The 23,767-nt window shown below is 36.5% G+C and overlaps 1 protein-coding gene across 1 annotated transcript in view; it reads left to right on the top strand.

Annotated features, from left to right (window-relative positions):
- The window catches only part of TTC21B (tetratricopeptide repeat domain 21B), an 86,677-nt gene extending 63,607 nt beyond the window's left edge, over positions 1–23,070 (top strand). Inside the window, exons 23-29 of the mRNA XM_004283590.3 lie at positions 6,396–6,546; positions 6,738–6,899; positions 8,981–9,176; positions 13,015–13,239; positions 17,186–17,306; positions 21,211–21,278; positions 22,522–23,070. Coding sequence (XP_004283638.1) covers positions 6,396–6,546; positions 6,738–6,899; positions 8,981–9,176; positions 13,015–13,239; positions 17,186–17,306; positions 21,211–21,278; positions 22,522–22,599 — 1,001 coding nt within the window. The 3' untranslated portion in view covers positions 22,600–23,070. The remainder of the gene's footprint in view (positions 1–6,395; positions 6,547–6,737; positions 6,900–8,980; positions 9,177–13,014; positions 13,240–17,185; positions 17,307–21,210; positions 21,279–22,521) is intronic.
- Positions 23,071–23,767: the final 697 nt, after the last annotated feature.

Genomic DNA, 23,767 nt, shown 5'->3' with positions numbered 1-23,767 from the left:
TTATACATATGCATATGTCCCAATATCTCTTCTCTCTTGTGTCTCCCTCCTTCCCACCCTCCCTATCCCACCCCTCTAGGTCGTTACAAAGCACCAAGCTGATCTCCCAGTGCTATGCGGCTGCTTCCCACTAGCTAGTTATTTTACATTTGGTAGTGTATATATGTCCATGCCACTCTCTCACTTTGTCCCAGCGTACTCTTCCCCCTCCCCGTATCCTCAAGTCCATTCTCTAGTAGGTCTGTGTTTTTATTGCCATCTTGCCCCTAGGTTCTTCATGACCATTTTTTTATTTTGTTTTTTTTTTTAGATTCCATATATATGTGTTAGCATACGGTATTTGTTTTTCTCTTTCTGACTTACTTCACTCTGTATGACAGACTCTAGGTCCATCCACTCCACTACAAATAACTCAATTTCGTTTCTTTTTATGGCTGAGTAATATTCCATTGTATATATGTGCCACATCTTCTTTATCCATTCATCTGTTGGTGGACACTTAGGTTGCTTCCTTGTCCTGGCTGTTGTAAATAGAGCTTCAGTGAACATTTTGGTACATGTAATACCCTTTTGAAAAATAAACTTAAAATGTATTAAAGACCTAAATGTAAGGCCTGATGCTATAAAACTCTTCAAGGAAAACAAGCAGAACACTCTTCAGCATAAATATGAGCAATATCTTTTTCATCCACCTCCTAGAGTAATGAAAATAAAAATAAGTAAATGGGACCTAATTAAACTCAAAAGCTGTTGCACAGCAAAGGAAACCATAAACAAAACAAAAAGACAACCCACAGAATGAGAGAAAATATTTGCAAATGATGTGACTAACAAGGGATTAATCTCCAAAATCTACAAACACCTCATGCAGCTCAATAGCAAAAAAACAAACAACCCAATCAAAAAATTGGGCAGAAGACCTAAATAGACATTTCTCCAAAGAAGATATACAGATTGCCAACAAACACATGAAAGGATGCTCAGCATCACTAATCATTAGAGAAATGCAAATCAGAACTACAATGAGGTATCACCTCACACCAGTCAGAATGGCCATCATCAAAAAGTCTGAAAACAATAAATGCTGGAGAGGGTGTGGAGGAAAGGGAACCCTCCTGCACTGTTGGTGGCAATGTAAATTGATACAGTCACTATGGAGAATAGTATGGAGGTTCCTTAAAAAACTAAAAATAGAGCTACCATATATATGATCCAGCAATCCCACTCCTGGGCATATATCCAGAGAAAACCATAATTCAAAAAGATACATGCTTCCCAATGTTCACTGCAGCACTGTTTACAGTAGCCAACACATGGAAGCAACCTAAACTTCCATCAACAGATGAATGGATAAAGAAGATGTAGTACATATATCCAATGGAATATTACTCAGCCAATAAAAAGAACAAAGTAATGCCATTTGCAGCAACATGGATGGACCTGGAGATTATCATATTAAGTGAAGTAAGTCAAACAGACAAATATGATGTCACTGTATGCGGAATCCAAAAAAAAATGATACAAATGAACTTATTTACGAAACAGACTCACAGACTTAGAAAACTAACTTATGGTTACCAAAGGGGAAAGGTTGGGGGGAAGGGATAAATTGGGAGTTTGGGATTGATACATACACACTACTATATTTAAAATAGATAAGGACCTACTGTATAGCACAGGGAACTCTGCTCAGTATTCTCTAATAACCTAAATGGGAAAAGATACATGTGTATGTGTAACTGAATCACTTTGCTGAACACTTGACTGTACTCCAATATAAAATAAAAAATTTAAAAAAAAATATAAGAACAGCTTTATTGATATGTAAAAAAAAATAAATTTCTCAGACAAGCAAAAACTAAAAGAATACAGCAATACTAAACCTATCCTTAAGGAAATATTGAAAAGTCTTCTCTAAATAGAAAAGAAGTAAGAATATATAGGAAAGAGAAAATCACAGTTGGAAAGCAAATCACCTGAATAAGCCAGTACACAGATTTAAAAAAAAAATCAGAACATTTCTGTGAAAGTGATGATAACCACAATGAACAGCAAAAGGAAGAACATGAAGATGTAAAAAGATGAGTGAGAAGAGTAAGAAAAAGTGGATTTTTTTTTTCATTTCCTAGAATGTGTTTGAGCATATATGACTACCAGTCTAAGGCAAGTAGATATAGGATGGGGTTCACATACTTGAAAAACAAGGTGACCACAAGTCAGAAACATACACTAGATTCACAGAAACCAAAAAGAAGAGAACATAAGTATAATACAAAAGAAAATAATCAAACCACAAAAGGAAAAAGAAAAAAAAGGGACCAAGCAGAAATATAAAATCAACGGGAAAACAAGGTTAAAATGCAATAAATACATATCTATCAATAACTACTTTAAATGTCAATGGAGTAAATGCTCCAATCGATAGACACAGTAGCAGATTGGATAAAGAAAACAAGAGCCTACAATATGCTGCCTACAAGAGACCCACTTTAGGGCAAAGGACACACATAGATTGAAAGTGAATGGATGGGAAAAGATATTTCATGCAAATGCAAATAAAAAGAAATCAGGAGTTTCATTGCTCATATCAGACAAAATAGACATTAGAACAAAGACCATAAAGATAGATAAAGAAGGACACTATATAATGATAAAAGGAACAATACAAGAGGAGGATTTTATACTCATCAACATATATGTACTTAATATAGGAGCACCCAAATACATAAAACATACTAAAGGGAGAAATTGACAAGAATACAATAATAGTAGGAGACATTTACACCCCACTCACATCAATGGACAGGTCTTCTGGACAGAAAATCACTAAGGCAACAGATCCTAAGTGATATAGTCAAACAGTCAGACTTACTTGATATGTTCAGGACATTACATCCAAAAAAACAATACACATTCTTCTCAAGTGCACGTGGAACATTCTCTAGGATTGACCACATACTAGGGCACAAGACAGGCCTCAACAAATTTAAGAGTATAGAAATTATCTCAAGCACCTTTTCTGACAACAATGGCATAAAACTAGAAATCAACCACAGAAAAAGAAATGAGAAAAAAATGATTTCATGGAGGCTAAACAACATGCTGCTAAAAAACCAATGGGTGAACAATGAAATCAAAGAGGAAATTAAAAAATACCTGGAGACAAATGACAATGAAAACACAACCATACAAAATCTATGGTGTATGGCAAAAGCATTTCTTAGAGGGAAGGTTATAGCAATATAGGCCTTCCTCAAAAGACAAGAAAGATCTTAACAGCCAAATCTACCACTTAAAAGAATTAGAAAAAGAAGAACAAACAAAACCTGAACTCAGCAGAAGGAAGGAAATAATAAAGATCATAAAGGAAATAAGATAGAGATTAAAGAGATAGGAAATATCAGTAAAACCAAGAGCTGGTTCTTTGAAAGGGTAAAGCTTCTGCACAGGAAAGGAAACCATAAACAAAATAAAAGGACAGCCCACAGAAAGGGGGAAAATATTTGCAAATGATACAACTAACAAGGGCTTAATTTCCAAAATATACAAACAGCTCATACAACTCAACAATAAAAATACAACCCAATTGAAAAATGGATAGAAGACCTAAATAGACATTTTTCCAAAGAATAAATACAAATAGTCAATAGCCACGTGAAAAAATGTTCAACATCGCTAATTATTAGAGAAATGCAAATCAAAACTACAATGAAGTACCACCTCACACTGGTCAGAATGTCCATCATTAAGAAATCTATAAATAACAAATGCTGAAGAGGATGTGGAGAAAAGGGAACCCTCCTGCACTTTTGGTGGGAATGTAAGTTGGTACAGACACTACGGAAAACAGTATGGAGGTTCCTGAGAAAATTAAAAATAGAATTACATTTTATGATCCAGCAATCCCACTCCTGGGTATATATCCAGACAAAACTCTAATCCAAAAAGAAACATGCACCCCTGTGTTCATAGCAGCACTATTCACAGTAGCCAAAACATGGAAACAATTTAAATGTCCATTGATAGAGGAGTGGATAAAGAAGATATGGTACATATATACAATGGAATACTACTCAGCCATAAAAAAATGAAATAATGCCATTTGCAGCAACAGGGATGCAACCAGAGATTATCATACTAAGCGAAGTAAGTCAGAAAGAGAAAGACAAATACCATATAATATCACTTATATGTGGAATCTAAAATATGACTCAAACGAAACTATCTACAAAACAGACTCAAGGACATAGAGAACAGATTTGTGGTTGCCATGGCGGAGGGGGCTGGAGGAGGGATGGAGTGGGAGGTTGGGGTCAGCAGAGGTAAGCTATTATATGTGGAATGAATAAACAGCAGTGTCCTACTGTATAGCACAAAGAACTATATTTAGTATCCTGTGATTAATCACAATGGAAAAGAATATTTTAAAGTGTATATATATGTGTAACTGAATCACTTTTCTGTACAGCAGAAATTCACACAACATTGTAAATCAACTATATACATCAACAAAAATTTTTTAAAAGGCAAATGATGATGTCAACCTGGATTATTTTGACATCATGTAAAAGAATAGGTGCAGAGCTTACAGAGGTTCCTTTTTTAATGATATTTTGCTAAAACATATGTAAAATTTGCCATGTTAGCCATTCTTAAGTGTATTGTTCAGTGGCATTAAGTACATTCACATTTTTGTGTAACCATCACCATGATGCATCTCAAGAACTTTTTCATCATTCCAAACTGAAATTCTGTACACTAACTCACCATTCCCTGTAGGCCCTGGCAACCACCAGCTACTTTCTGCCTCTATGAATTTGATTTCTCTAGATACCTTATACAAGTGGAATCATACAGTATTGTCCTTTTTTGTCTGGCTTATTTCACTTCATATAATGTCTTCAAGGGTTATCCATGTTGTAGCGTGTCAGAATTTCCTTTTCAAGTTGAATAATATGCCATTATATGTATATATCATGTTTTGTTTATCCATGCGTCCATTGGTGGACATTTGGGTTGTTTCCACCTTTGGCTACTGTGAATAATGCTGCTGTGAACACTGGTATACAAATATTTGATTAGGTGCCTGCTTTCAGTTCTTGGGGGTATATACCCAGAAGTGGAAGTGCTGGATTATATGGTATCTTCTCTTTTCTTGGAAAATAGAAACAGGATAAATTTCTTTTAAAAGTTTTTGTTAGTGTGTGTGTTTTAATTCTAGGAATTCACCCTATCAAAGTGAATCAAATAGCTTATATAAATAAGGATTTTTATAAATTCCCTACTATGAGTCCTGTGCTAATTGAAACTTGTGAGCCCAAATATTAATACATAAAAAACACAACTATAGAGAAATAAAATGTGAGCCATCAATAGAATAGAATATTGTGCAGTCACTAAAGTGTTTTTGAAGTCCATTTAATGACAATTGGGAAATGTTTACTATATAATGTTGAATCAAAATCAGAACCCCAAGTGTGACTCCAACTTTGTATATATGTAAGCAACATATTTCACTGTTTACATTTAAATATTTATAGATTGATTTTTACTCATAATATATGACAGGAAACGTACCAAAATGTGGTAATCTCTAGTTGGTGGGAATATGAGTGATTTTTTTTCTCCTTTATACTTTTCTGTACTTTTCCAAATTTTCTAAAGTGTCCATACGTTATTTTCACTATCTTAAAATGTATTAACATGATTCTCAAAATTTAGTATCTTAGTGATGAGAAAGAACTGAATAGAATCAGAAGAAGCCATTCTAGAAACCTGCCAGGAAATTATACCTGGGACTAAATAACTAGTTCTTTTTCCTTAGAAGATAATATAGGATTAAAATACTGGGACTAGTATGTTAAGGTTATAATATGGTAAGCTGGTATCGAGTGTGTTAGGTACACGTACATCTTAAGGCAAGTCTGCAGTAAAATTACTGCCCACCCTAAACATTATCATCAACGTGTACTGTTCTCACCCGCTTCCTAGCTGCAGTAAGTAGGGAAGCAGGTCTCAGAGGTAGACTTCTGTGCAATCAAATTGATCCTCCTGAATTTTACATTTAAGAGTCTAGATTATACAGAGGCTGTTTCTAGGTTTTGGTCCCAGGAATGACAATTGAAAAGTAAGACACAACAAATGTACATTTTTATAGATTTGCCTATATTGAACATTCTCTCACTGTGACCAGACCAACCCATCCCTTATCATTTGATAAATCATCCATTGTCTGTACAGTCTCTTTAGAGACTCAAAACCTCTAAGGCACTAAATATAAATTTATATTTAAATTGCACTTCATTTGAAGCAAAGTATACTTTAATGAAGAAGGATTTTAACCATCAAAGCAAAAGCTATAAAATGTCCATAACTGAAATGTTCTTTGTTTCTAGATAATTATATGACCTTATCTCGTTTAATTGATCTCCTAAGAAGATGTGGAAAACTTGAGGATGTTCCAAGATTTTTCTTAATGGCTGAGAAACGTAACTCCAGAGCAAAACTGGAGCCAGGATTTCAGTACTGTAAAGGATTATATCTTTGGTAAATTTATTGGCAAATAAATTCTACATAATAGGTTGTTTTCCTCATTGTGACTAAAGTAGAATACACTTTGAATTTTTAAAATTCTATATTTTAAAATATAATAGTTTTATTTACAAAACAAATTATAAACGACTTAAAGTTTGTAGTTAGTGATTGCAATAAGTAATTTTTTTTAAACATCTAACAAGGTATACTGGAGAACCAAATGATGCCCTTCGACATTTTAATAAGGCTCGGAAAGACAGTGACTGGGGCCAAAATGCCCTTTATAATATGATAGAAATCTGTTTGAATCCAGATAATGAAACTATTGGAGGTGAAGTATTTGAAAATCTGGATGGAGACCTGGGGTGAGTAGTAGTTGACAAGTTACTCTTTTTTCCAGAAACACTGGTTGGGGATAATCAAGGATATCTTATAAAAGAGAACTAAATTCCAGGATAGCACTAATGGCAGTTTAGCGAATAAATCATAGCTGGGAATAACTGTTCTCTGAAACAAGCATGACATACTTTTAGAAGGTTTTCTAAATCAGAACAGACATGCTATTGAAGACACTCCCCTAATTGCTCTGTGGAAAATAGAATGAATCGTAGGGTGATTACCTTGGCAAAAATTGTCCGCATAATAATAATAGTAACTTCTTAACAGATGGCTCTCTGCCAGATCTTGGCTGTATACTGTATATGCATTGCCTTATTTATTCCCTTTAACAATGTGTGAAAAAGCTCCAAGTTAACCTAACGTGATGGAGTTAGAAAATGGTGGAGGCAAGATTTAGACTGAGTCCTCCCTGGCCTCAGAGCGCCATCTGTTGGCCACTCTGGTGCACTGCGGGTAAGTGGTTATACTTCTGTCAGGCTACACTTGTTGCTCGCCCTCTCCTCAGGGTCAGGGAAGGCAGGGTGGGGAGTGTATAAGGGTGTAAGGGGAGTAGGAGAGGTCATTTCTGCCCCCAGGAGCATGCATGCAATTTACCTGGTCGGCAAGGCAGTGTCTGAAGCCATTCAGTCTTGCAACAAAACAGAAGTGAGTTAAATTGTTATTAAGTGTTGCAGGAATTCATAGAAAACATAGTGCAGAGCAGTCAGGGGAAGCTGCTTAGAGGAGTGGGAGAAATGAAAACCTGACTGCTGAGAGGTTTCAGTGGCAGTCCTGAAGGCTTGGATTACAGAGACCATTGAAAGATTTAGAGCGGGGGAGAGGCATTTTTAATTTTTGTTTGTTTTAGAAAGGTTAAGGAAACATTCTGTTTTGCAACTATAGGCTGTCCCCATGGAAATCTTCAGCAATAGGTTGAAAACACCAAATTTGGAATATAGAACTCAGAAGGGAGGTCACAGCTTGAGATACAGATTTGGGGGATAGGTGCTCAGAGTGGGTAGTTGGAACCCCATGAATGGCCTCTTTTCGAGTAGAATGTAGTGACGGAAGTCTGAGAACTAAATTTGGGGTGTGCTAACATTTAAGGAGATTGGAGGAAGGGAGGTAAGGATAGGGCAATGACTGGTGGAAAGAGAAGGAAAACTGTAATCTTACAGAAGAAACAAAAGGAGGGGAGCTTGAAAGAAGATTACCAACAGTGTAAAATGTTTTAGAGAAGGTAAAAGCCTGAGAAGAAGATCAATAGCTTTAGTGATTAGGCTTTAAGAATTTAATTTCCTTTCATTAATTGATTTATTTATACATTATATCTGGGTGTGGGTATGTATATAAGAAAACTGCTATTACACATTCGAATTATTGCACTTAAAATTTATAACCTCTTGACAAGTAAAGAATTTCTTTTCTGAGAACCTAATAGGCATCTGGGTGAGGAACATTAGTATACTTTATATGTCTGGCAAACTTAGATTCAAATCTATTAGCTATGTGATCTTTGGCAAATTACTTTATCTGTTGGAGCCTTGGTTTTCTCATATGTGAAATGGATTCAGCATACACTGAATGAAATAACACAGTGCTTGGCACATAGGAAGTGCTTTAACAAAGTTAGTTACTTTCTGCTCACTCCTTTTTTTTAATTGATTATTTTTTAATTGAAGTATATAGTTGATTTACAGTATTTTATAGTCTCCCTTCTTTCTTTCGTTTTCTGAGTAGGTATGCTAATTTGATAATTGTATAATTCTACTTACCCTGAATTCTAGTTTTATATTAGCTAAAACGAACACATTTACCACAGGTGGACGGTATCCAATTTTTGTTTTCAGTCTAAAGTGAATAAATGTTTAATGGTGTTTTATTGAAGCTATGTTAGTTTTGTTTTAAAAATGTAACTGTGCTTTACTTTGTGTTAGAAGAGAATGAGTGACATTCTTCAGTAGGATTACTTTTAAATTGGTGAGAAAAATAGAAACCAATGTACCTTAATCTCAATGAATTTTACTTAATGAGTGATAGACACAGATTTATTTTGTATTGTATACAGTAATTCAACTGAGAAGCAAGAGTCTGTGCAGTTAGCAGTGAGAACAGCAGAAAAGCTCCTTAAGGAACTAAAACCTCAGACTGTTCAGGGTCACGTGCAGCTTCGCATAATGGAAAACTGTTGCCTAATGGCTACCAAACAGAAATCTAATGTCGAGCAGGCATTGAATACCTTCACTGAAATAGCAACGTCGGAGGTTAGTAGATTTTCTTTTTCAACTTCATGTTAGCTTTCCTTGGTGGTGTTGAAATATGTACTTTAATTAGTTATTTGTTTTCTGAAGATTGACTTCATTATTTACTGTTATTAAAAATTAGATATATAGTTTGGTATGATTTTACATCATGTACCTTTGTTTTCAGAGGAGACATTATTACATGTTGACGTGTTGTTATGTTTATCTCTATTAGAACAGTGAGTTCTAGAGAAGGGAAATTCTGCAAGAGGGCATAAATTAATTCTCAAGGGAATGGCTTTATCCTCTGTGTTGTTAAGTGTAGCCTAGGTTAACTTACTAAGTGAAAACAAACACCTGGCTGCCTTGATATCTCACCTTTTCATTTATGTGAACTTGAAATTTTTCCAGCTCTAGAGCTAAGTGAGATCAGTACTGACAGCTTATAATTCAGTCATGCAGATAATGATGCTGTTCTTTAGTGACACTGAAATCACCCCCTGTGATAATAATAAATATTAAATAATAATAAATTATTTTATTACTATTAGATCAAAGGCTTTCTCCTCTTTTCAGCCCATTCAGATCCACTGCCCTTCTCACCCTCTGGGCCTTTTATTTCTCCTTCCCTCACACAGTGCTGTAATTCTCCAATTACTTGTTATTAAGGAAGGAATTCTAGGTACCCATCCCATCAACAGTTGGTAGTAGCTAGTTCTAAGCATGCACTTGGGATTTCATGTTCCTCTACTCACTGGCGTTGTAAGCCATGGGAGACTCATGTGGGGCCTCTCACAGGATGTACAGAATTTTGCTGTGTTTTCTTGTGGTTCAGAGGTCACAGCAGCAGCAGTAAATGACCAAAACCTCCTACAGTGACCCCTCCCCCCTGCCTCCCAGGACCCTGGAGGGCTTTGGAAAACCTGCAACTCCTGTTGTTGTTTGGGTGCACGTATCCATGGTGGCACTTGACCACCACTGTAAGCCGCCCTGGGGACAAAACAGCAAGGCAGCAGCTGCCCAGTTCCATCCTCAGGCAGAGCCCCTCTGCTGACATTGAAGCAGTGCTCAGTTGAATTGACTGCAGCAGCAGATGGATGACAGCAGCTGACAGAACCAGAAATAGGACTGTCCTATAAGTCTAAGAAAATCTGTGAAGCATGATAAAGCACCATTGCAAGTAAGGTGTCATAGCTCCCTAACGTTGGGAAGTAACGTTCTATCATGTAAGGAGAGTTTAAACTGTGAGGTTTGAGAGAGAACACTAAAAGCAGTAAGTGACATCACAGCTGTTTCCTAGAGAGACGGTGCCAGTTCTTTGTTTTGCTGAGACTACATCATTTTTCTTATCATTCTTACATATGTGATTAGTAATATACGGTCCTCAAATCTGTTTACTGGCCATACTGTCCAAAGACTGATGTATGCATTGAAGTTTAGTAAGTGAATTTTATCTTGTCTTTTTCCCTTTTAACTCATAGGCTGCATATATTAAATATAATGAATATTCATTAAGTAACCAGTGGGTGCTGAGCATAGTCGGAATCACAAAGATAAACCACATACAGACCCTTTCTTCAGGTTTCTCGTAGTCTAGGGAAGATGAGACACAGATACTGAGTATAATGCAAAGCAAAATCTGTTACATTCTGTCCTAAAGTTGCAAATAACAGTGCTGTAGGACAGGGGCTCCCAACCCCCAGGCCGCGGACCGTCCGGGGCCTGTTAGGAACCGGACCAGCCAGCAGGAGGGGAGCAGCGGGCAAGCGAGCGAAGCCTCATCTGCTGCTCCCCGTGGCTCGCATTACTGCCTGAACCATCCCCCCGCCTGCCCCCCGCCCGTGGAAAAATTGACTTCCACGAAACTGGTCCCTGGTGCCAAAAAGGTTGGGGACCACTGCTGTAGGAGATAGTATAAGGAGAGCTGAGAGACCCCTTCCATGGAAGAAGGGATGATTTAAGAAGAACCAGGGTAAATTGCATTTTCACAGGCAGAGTTGGAGGAAGTGCATTCTAAGTTAAGGGGAAAATGTGAACAAAGGTAGGGAGGCATCGAAGCGTAGGGTAGATTCACAGCACTATGTGGCCTTCAGATTGACTGAAAAATGACAGGAAGACATGGGAGGAACCAGTGGAAGAAGCATTAAACCCAATCTAAAATGTTTCCCCTTCCTTTCTTCCCCTCACCTTGAACCATAAAGGTACACTGTTTATAATAGAGCTGTACTGTCTTTTGTGATGTAAAGTTGTTGCAGTTCAGAGTGACAGAGAGAGAAAAGCTGACTGAACATCTTAGGATGTCTGCACCAGAAAAGGCATCATGGGCCTAGCGCAGGGGCTAGAATGCAAGTCTGCAGTTTTAGAAACCATTCTTCAGTTCACTCAGGAGTGATTTCAAGCTGTGAGGAATTGACTCATTCTAATCAAACTCAAAGTGTGTGATTTTTAAATCAGAGTTTATTTTTAAAGGTATAGTGTGGGATATTTTTAGTATGTGAATAGGTCTGGACATTTTTCCAGGACCCTTCTCTTCTTGGGCTGTCCTAGGATCTGGCTGACAAATGCATAGTAGGTCTGTATTTTCTTTCCTTTCTAGCCCTCCTGGGATGGGGGATGCTGTTCAATAATTAATAATATCCCACACGTCTTCAAAATCTACTACCAAATTGGTTGTATTTGGTGTTCAAATAAAAAACTTTCTGCCATTCCTTAATCAGGAGAACAAATTACATATTGGGAGTTTATTGATAGACATAAAATTAGACCCAAGGAAGTTTTATATTCCTACAAACCATGTTCATCAGACTCTAGTGAATTGCCCTTCTCTATTCCAGGATTATTTGACTTCCAACCATGATCAGTGTTGGACATTGAACTTTTTAACACTCTGCTCTCCTTTTGTTCGTTATTAGTTACTGAAACTTGCTATCTTACAGTGCACCTTTATTATAGTCATGATATTATAATTTCTACATCACAGTTTCTCATCTTTTATTTATATTTTAAATGGAAGTCTTTCTCTTTATAAAAGCATCACGGTCCCTCTGCTGAAATTTGAGAAGCACTTTATCTTTGTCAGATTCATACACATAACTGCATAGGTATGTTAGTTTTCTGGATAGACCGCTAATGGTCTCCATTTTATACCAATTCTTAATAGCTTGTTGGTTTCGCAGAGTGACATTTTCTGACTCTGAGCTCTGTCTAAAAGAATATCATCTTTTATAGTTACTATCAAGGAGCTGCAGACTCCAAATCTAAAAGCATATTTTAAGGCATGAGTTTATTTCATATAGTTTCCAAATGATTAATTAATTGCATGCCTTATTTATAACATTTCATTAACCAAACTTTATTGGGAGAAGAGGCTTTTGAATAAAATGAAAAGGGAGGAGGAAAAGAGCAGTAGAAGTCAGTATAGATAAGGAATATCATTTGCAGGTAAATCATTCTCTTAGTCCTGTTTTATAGGTTAAAGAACTAAGGAGCCAGAATGCTGAATCTGAAACATAAATGTTCAATTAGGACTACAATGAGATAGAATTTTATTTTTTCTGTTTCTGTACAAAACTGAAACAGTCTCATTAAAGAACAAGTTTTCCTAATTGTCTGGAATTGCGTGGTTACCGCACCTGCATTCTTACTGAACTACCTGGACCAGATGATTCCTCCTGGTAGCCTGAGGTTACTGGATGTGTTACACAATGACCATATCACAGTATTTAAGTGAAGCCAGCAACAGAATCCACAGGCCGGTCCTTATATTATGTAGCACTTGCTACTTTCCATGTGTTTTTCTTTTAAACATGGCACATTTATGTTTGTGTATCTGGGGGTCTCAACTCTTGTTTCCTTATAGAAGGATCATATTCCAGCACTTTTGGGAATGGCAACAGCTTATATGATCTTGAAACAAACTCCACGAGCCCGAAACCAGCTGAAAAGGATTGCAAAAATGAACTGGAATCCTATTGATGCTGAGGACTTTGAGAGGAGTTGGCTGCTGCTTGCTGACATTTATATTCAATCAGCAAAGTACGACATGGCAGAAGAGCTGTTAAAAAGGTGCCTGCGTCATAACAGGGTAGGTGACTGAGGAATGAAAAATAATTGGTAGCCTTTGTTGTATAAGCTTTCTATATAGGTGTTTTTTTTTTTTTTTTTGCGCGGTACGCGGGCCTCTCACTGTTGTGGCCTCTCCCGTTGCAAAGCACAGGCTCTGGTCGCGCAGGCTCAGTGGCCATGGCTCACGGGCCCAGCCGCTCCGCGGCATGTGGGATCTTCCCGGGCCAGGGCACGAACCCGTGTCCCCTGCATCGGCAGGCAGACTCTCAACCACTGCGCCACCAGGGAAGCCCTCTATATAGGTTTTTATAGAGTGTTGGTCCATTTCTAGGGATTTCTGTGTGTTTTTAGAGAATTAAATGTTTGTTTTTACCACAATCAGGAAATAAACATTAGTAATAAAAAAGAAGCCATTTGCCCTTGAAAATAAAGAAAGAGAGATTGCAGTTTCAAGTTTCAGCTGTGGTTTTGCCCTACTTACAGAAAGTGTTTTGGAATGTCAAGCGTTTGCCTGTGATTATCCATCTCATCCCAGAGCTAATGAAAGTTGCAGAAGAGCATTAATTGCAGACGTCTGTCCCTCCTGTTAAATACTCCTGATGAACTGACTGCAGCTGCATGTTGTTTTCTCATTATTAGAATCCACTCTGCATAATATATTTTGTAGGGAAAAGTGTTTTAAGCATTTAATTTGATTTGTTTAATGAAAAGTCCGTATCTTAGGTAGAAAAGTGCGTATCTTAGGTATAAAACTGAAAATCTTCAAGTCCTTAGAATTTAAGGCTCTTTACTAACAGTGCATTTTGGTATTTAATTGCCCAGAAAAGGATGTCTTTTTGTAACATGTTTTAAGTTAAGAATTTGTTACTATTTATTGAGAAATAATTGTGCTCAACTTAGAAACTTGAGGATATTTATCTTTATAGAGTCTTATCAGTTACTTCAAAATCTTAATCACAGCAAATCTATGTTTTATTCCCTTTGAGCCAGTTAGATTACAAAATAGATCATTTGTTTTCCAAAGAGGAGTCATGATCGTCTAATACTATTAAGTTATTTTCTTGGGGACTTTAAAAACCTAAAATATCAAGCCATTTATCAATTTATGTAATTATACATGTAATTTAAGTTACATTGGCCTTAAAAAACAGAATACTTATTAATAGGCTCTGAAAAATCTAAACCGCCAAATAACTAACCCTTACATGCCTAATCGAGGCTTAAGCAAGATTTCATGGGAATTAAGGTTTCAGTGCAGATAGAATTTCAATTTGCCAGAATGCAGACAGCAATGCATTGCATGATTGAACATGACGGCTGCTTTAGAGGCGTCAGCCCTACTGCTGAGGCATGACAATATTGGAAGCATGAAATTCAGGAACCAGAGCTTAGAAACTTTGAATTATATAATTAAGAAATGGAGATCATCCAGATCTGGGGCAGGAAATGTGCAAGATGACAGTAGACCATCTTGTCATACCAGATGGCAAGGAAGCTATCAGTGATAATTGGAGTCATGTCAGGGACTCAAGAGCCAACTTGAGGACACTCCCACTAGCCAAAGTTGAGACACTTTAGATTATCAGTAATAACTGCATTGAGTTGGAACACACCAAATATGTCTAAGTCCATGAGTTTACAAAGATCCAAAAAAAAACAACCCTAATTGGTCACCACTGAAATATGCTAATAAACTGACTTATTTCTAAAGCTGGCAAATAAAGAGAAAGAATTAAGCATCTATCCTGCCTTTTCTGTATGAACAATACTGCTGGGAAACAAAATAGTGGAAAAGGAGGTGTTTCTCATTATAGATGTTTTCCAGCTAATAAATGAAGAAAGAATGATAGAATGTCACTATTTTCCAACCATGATGAATTAATGAATGGGTATAACATCACAAGACATTACGTGCCACGTGATGGAAGAACACACCATCTATGAGAGGGTCAGAGTGGGGTGACACAGGTGAAACACTCACTCCAGGTCTGAAATTTAAAGGAGCACTTAAAATCTCAGTAATTATCGGGACTTCCCTGGTGGTCCAATGGCTAAGGCTCCGTGCTCCCAGTGCAGGGGGCCTGGGTTCGATCCCTGGTCAGGGAACTAGATCCCACATGCTGCTACTCAGAGTTCGCATGCTGCAACTAAAAAAAACAGGATCCCGCATGCCACAACTAAAAAGTTCCCACATGCCGCAACGAATATCCCGCACCAGCAACGGAGATCCCACATGCTGCAACTAAGACCCGGCGCAGCCAAATAAATAAATAAATATATATATATATTTTTTTAAAATCTCAGTGATTATCTTAGTTAACTGATGCTGCTATAACAAAGTACCATAGACTGGGTGGCTTATAAACACCAGAAATTTATCAATATTTCTCACAGTTCTAGATGCTGGAAGTCTAAGATTAGGGTGCCAGCATGGTTGGGTTGTAGTGATAACCCTCTTCCTGGTTGCAGACTAATGAGTTCTCACTGTGTCCTCACATGGCAGAAAAAGAGGGCAAGGGGGCTCTCTGGGGTCCCTTTTATAAGGTCACTAATCCCATTCAGGAGGGCTCCACCCAAATGACCTGTTCACCTCCCCAAAGCCTCACCTCCTAATACCATCACACTGGATGCTAGGATTTCAACATATGAATTTGGGCGAACATAAACACTCAGTCCAATGTAGTGATCAGGATGAATGACATTTAATGCAATATTTTTTTAACAAAGTATCAAAAGGTAAAACAGGTAGGATCTTACAGTGCTGTGCTGAGCTATATTGAAGCCTGAAGCAAAAAGGGAAAATGCGTGCCCTGATCCATGTTTGTGTGTATTTTTTAATGGTTAATAGTTTTCATGAAAATATTAGTGATGTATCTTCTTGCATTAAAATAAGGAAAGTAAAATTATGATAAAGAGAAAAAATATTCAAACTTAAAATAACGCAGTGAATTTTAATATACCTACTTTTCTATTTTTTAAAATTAACACTCTGGGAAAAAATAGCAATTAAAAAATACCTAAAAACATGTATACAGCATTGTGCATTTTTGCTTTTTCATAAGGAGCAGTGTGACTCGGTTGAGCACTAATCTATGAAGTAAGTAGTTTCACCTCTTTCCCCTTAGGTCAAAATCGGATACAAACCTCTAGATCTAATACAATTTCCAGGAAATATCAATGACATAGGAATATATTATATAACCACTATAAGGATGCACTCACCTAAATCTGGGCTGTGAGAAACTCTAGGATGAACATTCTTGTTTCTTCTACATTTAATTGCAAGGAAAGAGACAGAGAGGAGACTTCTAGATCAAAAGGAAGTTTAGGGACATTTCAACCAGTCACAGTGTGTGGCCCTTATTTGAATCCTCATCCTAACATGCAAACAAAAAAGTATATTAAGACTATTTGAAATTTGAATAGTGACTGGATATTTGGTGATATCAAGGAGTTGTTACATTTTAGGTGTGATAATTTGTGGTTATGTTGAAAGAAAGTCCTTATTTTTAAAGAGGCATACTAAAATATTTATGGATGAAATGATGTAGTATCTGAGGGTTTTTTATCTGATAATACAGAAGGACAAGTGTATGGAGTAGTGAAACAGTATCAGTCAGGAGTTCATTGTTGAAGACATGGGTTCAGGGGGTCCATCATACTGTAATTTCTATATGTGTTAGAATTACTTGTAATAAAAAGTGTACATGTATATGTATATGTATAAAACATCTCCTTCCCTCTCACCCAAAAATCCTGATTCTGTAGGTTTGAGATAGGGGCTCAGCATCAGAATCTTTTTTTAAGTCCCATAGATGATTGGATTGCATAGCCAAGGTTGAAAACCACTGTTTTATGTGCCATTTAAATGAGTTGATATGGTTGACCTCTATAGTCATAAGCACTCCATAAAATCTTAGTGATATCAAGTGTAATCTGTTGATACATCTTGCACTTTTCTTCAGTCTTGCTGCAAAGCTTATGAATATATGGGATACATTATGGAAAAAGAGCAAGCATATACAGACGCTGCCTTAAACTATGAGATGGCGTGGAAACACGGCAATCAGACAAATCCAGCAGTAGGTGAGTTTAAAATTTAGACACTAGGTTTTCACAGGAAACGTGGGTTTCCTGTGAAAGCCAACATCCTTTGTTGGACCGTCTGAAAAATAAATTTTATATTTATTTTATAATAAATAAATATTTATTTATATTTATTTTATAATTTATTTTATATTTATTTATATTTTAATATAAAATTTTATATTTTATATTTATAATAGATTATTAGCTACTAAGTTATTAGGTGTAGTTTCCTGAGATTCAAACTCCACCTCAGTCGCCTTAAAGGACATCCGATCTAATTCTGCCCTTCCTTTCCCTTCACCCTCTAATTCCAGAATGGTGATGCTGTGGGGGGAAGGTGTTTCATTGTGAAGGAAGTGGGAAGACATTGCATCAAATCAAGTCCTCCTGGTTTCTTTACTGCAGAACTTCTCAAAGCCTCTAAACCCTAATATATACTGTGATGGATATCACAGAGGGGACATGTTTCCCACAGTAATTTGACTACGGAACTTTTTTTTTTCTCTTGAGCATCTATAAACGTCATTTGGTTCCAGTGGTAGCCCATTGGTTTGAGGAAGGCTAGTCTCCAGTATCTGTAACAGATGGGCAGCATCTGGAATATACTTAGTGACTCCTGGGGAGCTCCTCCCCAGGCCTCTCTTTCTTTGTGTTGCACTGAAATAGGCTTCATTGACACTGCCCTGTCTGTTCTCTCGAGCAACCCACATAGTCCTTCCGCCCTTATGCATAATGGCCCTCTAATTGCAAACTCTGTCATTGTCTCTCCTCAGTTTCTCTCCAAACCATCCTCAGGTGCTTGTCCATTCTTGCTTTCAAGTCTTTCACCCTCCTTGCTGTCTCCTGGAAACTCTCAAATAGTATTTCCCAAACTTTGCTTTGGAATACTGGGTGAGATATTAATAGTTATTTCTTTAAAAACAGAGAGTTGAGCGTGAGGAGATGAGGTTCCACGGCCAAATAGGTTTCGAAAAGGCAGTTTTATTTGTCCATGTCCCTCTTGACCTGTTGTGCCAGAAATGAACAAGTTCTTAAGTATGATTTAAGAACGAATTGTATGTATAATGAAGCTATGTTTTTAAATGAGGCCTTTAGTAGTTGATAGTTCAACCTAAGATGGCATCTGTCTTTTTAGCAGCCGTGGCACAGCGATGACTCAGATTTAATCTGCAGTCAGATTGGTCATCTTTAGACTTACTGCTGTCAGTTCAGGACTTCCCCTACCTTGTATTTTTCTGAGGTCTGTTATTTTACTAGACTTGTATAGAGCCCAGGAACTAACGCTTCCTTCTCAGGTATTGTGCGTCTTACAGAATAAAATCAGCTTGTAAAATGAGCATTCCTTAAAATCCTTAAAATATATTTAATTTTGGTGCTTTATTCCCCAGAAGGAATACAGTTAGAAGCTCAGTTATTTAAATACTCTGTTCCTTGGAAGACCAGCAAATAAAGAGATTTCAAGTCAGTAGTTCCTTCACTGTGTTATCTTTGTGTTTTATAGGTGATTTTTTCAGTTCCTCTGACTTCTCCTTAGTTGGCATTTCTCTGAGGCTCTAAATTAATTCTCACAGTTTCTTCCTTAAGATTATCATGGCATCCAGTACCCCCAGCCTGCCTGGCCAAGTTAGAGATGCATTTATTTCACTTTTTCACTTGTCAGGAAATCCTTCAAATCATGGTTGTGTTCTTTTCATAGGATTCAGGCGTGAGTACTGTAACTGTGAAAGGCACCAGGAACTGAGATCCACTGAGAGGAGAACACAGTCATGTTTCTCCCTTCAGTCATTCCCAGGTTACGTGACAGTCACTAGGCTGTTCACATTGTTCGTGTTCATGAGCGCACTCTCTCTCTCCCCCGTTTTTTTTCCTGATTACAAAGAGTTGAATTCTTAGAAGCCTGACAGGTGTCATGCAGCTGCGGTACACGTGTTCTTTGCCATTTCTAGCTCTTCATTTCCTCTCTAAAGTTTTTTGAAGGAAATGATCTATCAAGTTTCTTTCAATATGAAAACTTTGTGCTTCTAATTTAGTGTTTACACAGAAAAAAATGCTAATATTTGCGTGGTACTCAAATTTTTAAAAGCATTTCACAACAAGTATTTCATTTGATCTTTAAACTTACACTAAGAGCAGAGTTATCCTTCCATTTTTGGATGAGGAAACTTGAGATTGACAGCTCAGGTGACTTGTCTAAGGTCTCAAAGCTAGTCAGGAAGCCAGAAACCAAAAGTTAAGTCTAGGTTTTTTTGGCTCTAGTTTCCATGTTTGGCATGACATCTTATGTTGTTTTCCTTTTTAAATGTCCTTTTAAATGTTCCTTTTTTTTTCAATGCTTAACAGTGGCTTTGTTAGGTGAATGCTTGAAAGTATTCAACATTAAATTCAATTTACTTCACATGTTTGCAAACACATCATTAGCAATTCTTAACTATTTCAAATCAACTAATTTGAAGTACAGAAGGCTTGTTTTCAAATAACTCTTCTGAGGTGACACTAAGACTGAAAGAAACCTATGACTTGAGTCCAGGTCTCTAATAAACTCTATTTATTAATCTTTTTTATAATTATTTTCTAATGATACCAAGTTTACCTCTCTGACACTTACTGCTTTCATCTTGGACATTTCTCATTTGTGTGTGTGTGTGTGTGTGTGTGTGTGTGTGTGTGTGTGTGTGTGTGTGTGTGTGTGTGTGTGTGTGTGTGTGTGTGTGTGTGTGTGTGTGTGTGTGTGTGTGTGTGTGTGTGTATCGAATACAATGAATTTTAGATAATTCTTTTTCCTTACTTTTTGCTACCGTATGATTGCATTAGCCAGCAATTCTTTTAAAACATTGTTCTGAAATTCTAAAAACTTGCTTTGGTACTTTGATTAAGGCCTAAGAGCAACATTCAGATTTCCCTTTTTCATATTTCTAAATGGTAAAGCAAGATATTTAATTTATTAGTTACATATTATTTTACATTGTGTTATATCTTATTTATTGAGTCCACTTTTTTTGTCTTTTCCTTAGTTTGCTTACTATTATGGCATTGTTACAGAACAACAGTCAGTTAAGAATGTCTTAAAACTTTCCTCTAAATTGTCAGTGTCTGAAATGTGACATTTCACTGTCAGTAACTGTGGTGCTTGTTACTCATCGCTGATGTGGCTATCTAATGACTAACCCAGTGTCTTCTGAGCCGCTCTCCCCCCTGCTCTGCGCTCCGCTCGTGCACCCCAGGTCCATTTGGTTGCTATGTCTCCCTCTACCATTGGCCTTTCCGTGTGCAGTTTTTGCCTAACAGTGTTCTTGCTTCCCACCCCCTTGGTCTACCTTATGCCTCTTCCTTCAGATTTCAGACCGTGCCTGACTCCCACTCCCTCCCCAACCAGGTTTCTTATTACAGTGCTCTTGGCCTGTACCTTTATATCACAGCATTTATCTCAGTTTTGAAATTATTCATGTACTTACATAATTACTTAAATAAGGTACTTTCTTTCCTAATGGAGTGTAAACCTCATGACTGAAGGAACCAGTTTGCCTGACATGTTAAGTAAATCTGTACTGTATAAATGAATAGCTGTGTTATCATTTACTGCCCTATGATGAGTTTTTACCATAATCTGAAACAAATGGGACTTTTCTAGTAAGTTGCAAAACCGCATTTGTGGGATGGCTGGCCATCTTCTAACCCAGCTGTGGTCCTTTGTTACAACTCCATTTTCTTTCCTACCTGTTCTCCTTTTATGTCACTCCACCCTCTATTATCTTATCATTTCTATCATAGTATAGTCACCAGCCTCCACTAAGAGTTCTCTAATATTAGAGTAAGCAAACAAAGGAGGAGGCCAAAAAAGGTAATATTAACAGTATGCTCTATAAATAGTACTATATCATTGTTGGTTTTTTTGTCTTTACAGGATACAAACTGGCATTTAATTACTTAAAAGCAAAAAGATTTGTGGATGCAATTGACGTATGTCACCAGGTAAAACTTAAATTTAGATTTCTTAAAATTTTTCAGATGGACTATTTCCTACTTTTAATTAATATCAAGATGTACATGAATAGAGATAGAAGACGTCATATTTTGGTTAAATGACTCATCACATATATCTGGGAGATACTACCAGTTTTCAATAAATAAAGCTTACTTAAATTGAAAAAACATATGTTTTTAATTGGGCTCAAATAATAAAATGTTTACGTCAATTTAAAGAAAGAGGCTAGAGAAGCATGTTAAATAAAACGTAATCCTTAAGTCAGAAGATATCTCAGGATTTTTATAGATTCTCCACATCACTGTTCTGAATAGAAGTTCTTATGTATGTGTCTAAGTCTCTGGTTATTAGAGGATTCAGATTTATAAATTAAAGAGGTATTTGTGTCATTTAGAAGTCATTCAATTACACTTCTGGAATTGATTCCTGACTAAATGATCCCTTGTTAAAATGACAAATATTTAAGTTGCAGTTTTAGAATTTGCAGTTTCTTTATGTACATTGTCACATTGATATTCCATATAAGGCATTTTACTAAACATTGTTGGGAGCTCCAAGAAAAGCTCCTTAGCAGAGAATTTTGTGATGTGTCTTATCCCGGATAGCTGTGTGAGCATCATTATAGTAAATACTTGGCCCCAGCGATTGCTATTGATTACTGAGTCTCTGCGTAAGGCAGCATTTCACATTAAGGCTAAGGCTGTACATTAATGTAAGGTTATACATTAGAATCATTTGTGGAGGGTTTTTTTTGTTTGTTTGTTTTAATGAATTTCCCCTACTCCTAGACTCAGTAGACCTGGAAATTTGTATGTTTCAAAATCATTCCAGGTAAATCTGATGTGTGCTCCTGGGTAAAAATAACTAAGGGTTTATTAAATATCATGCATTAATAGCTAAATTATTTAAAGTATCTTAAATCATCGATACATAATTGTTTTCTGTAACTGATCTATTAAGGAAATAATTATATTTGTTGTATTTTCCACGTGTAGTATTATATTCTACCTTTTTCATTTAATTGCTGTTAACAGAAATGAGTCATCATGTCACACGCATCTCAGATATCACCTTTAAAAAGTGTTGTTAAATTTGTAGTATTAATATAATGAAATCTCAACTGTAATGCTGTTTCTAGTAAGTTTTGTGACTCCGCAGTTCTTGATAATGACTTACAAGTTCTTATGCTTTTGTTATTTTGTTTTTTTGTTTGTGTGTGTGTTTTTGCAGGTTCTCGAAGCACATCCAACTTACCCCAAAATCAGAAAAGATATACTTGATAAGGCTCGTACATCTTTAAGACCTTGAAAATTATTTTAGCTTTTTTAAGCAAGAAATGAAAAGAATCTGAGTTCTTCCAGTTCAAAATAGGTTTAAGCTAATACTTTGTAATAGAAAGCATACTTCTCTTTCTCCAGCAGAGGCTGCTATTGTATATAAAGAGAAACACTGTGTTAAATGGATGTCTTCTGATGGAGAAGGTGAATGAAAGCTGGTTTATTTAATTGACTCTCTTGATTAGGTGCAGATTTGGTGACTCTGTGGTAAAGATTATAACCCACTTCTATAAAAAATATTTTGTTAAAATCTTGGTAGTTAAGTATCCTATATCTTTTCTAAGGAATATTAGTTTCTTTCAGGAAATACATTTACAATATTGTTGTTCTCTGTTAAACATTTTTGTGATAGTCTGTTATTTCAAAGGTTTGAGTAAATTTCCCTGTAAATATTTATGAAAAAGAAAATATATTTTTTAATAAAGATTTTATAAATTTATGATTTGTATTCCTCTTGGAACTCAAAAGACATGGTGAGTTTTGCAGAATCAGGGTAGACTCCCCATGTTAATGCGTAGTATTACAGAAAATGTGGCTTTCCTAGAAAAGTCTTTGTGGGAAAGTATAAAGAGTGTGTGTGTTTCCCTTCTTTGTTGAACTGATTCTTCCTGCTCCCAATGCCTATGTGATCCCTTTTAAGAAATAACCAGTACCTGAAATTAGTTTAAATAGGTAAACCTTTATAGCAATATTTAACCTTAGCCCAAAGACGAGGCCTTTTGGTGTAACTTTAGACACTGTAACATCTGGTGGAGAATATTTCTGGTCAGTAGGGACTCCCAAAGCACACCGTGTGAACACAGCTGCAGACCCCGCTCTCCCTAGAATTCCTGCCACCACCCTGGGAGAGCACTCACTCTTTACACTGAATTTAACCTAATCTTCATAAACTCAATTCTTAACATCATTTTTAGTATGTTATCTATACCTTTTTCAGTTGCCTTTAAAAATACAATAAACACAGTCTTCAATTTTAATTGCATTTTCAATGAACAGTATTTTTCCAAGTCTCTTGCTTTTCCTTAAGTACCTCATGTTTATTTCTTTTGAGCTACATTCTAGTTTCTGATCACTTCTCCAATTTTCCAAAGTCCTTTTAATTCCAATTATATGTTATAAAATTCTAGTCATTCTTTTAT

This window comes from Orcinus orca, chromosome 7, assembly GCF_937001465.1.
Source record: "Orcinus orca chromosome 7, mOrcOrc1.1, whole genome shotgun sequence".
NCBI lineage: Eukaryota > Metazoa > Chordata > Mammalia > Artiodactyla > Delphinidae > Orcinus > Orcinus orca.
Note: the sequence above shows the minus strand (reverse complement) of the source record. Positions and strands in the feature narration are given on the sequence as shown.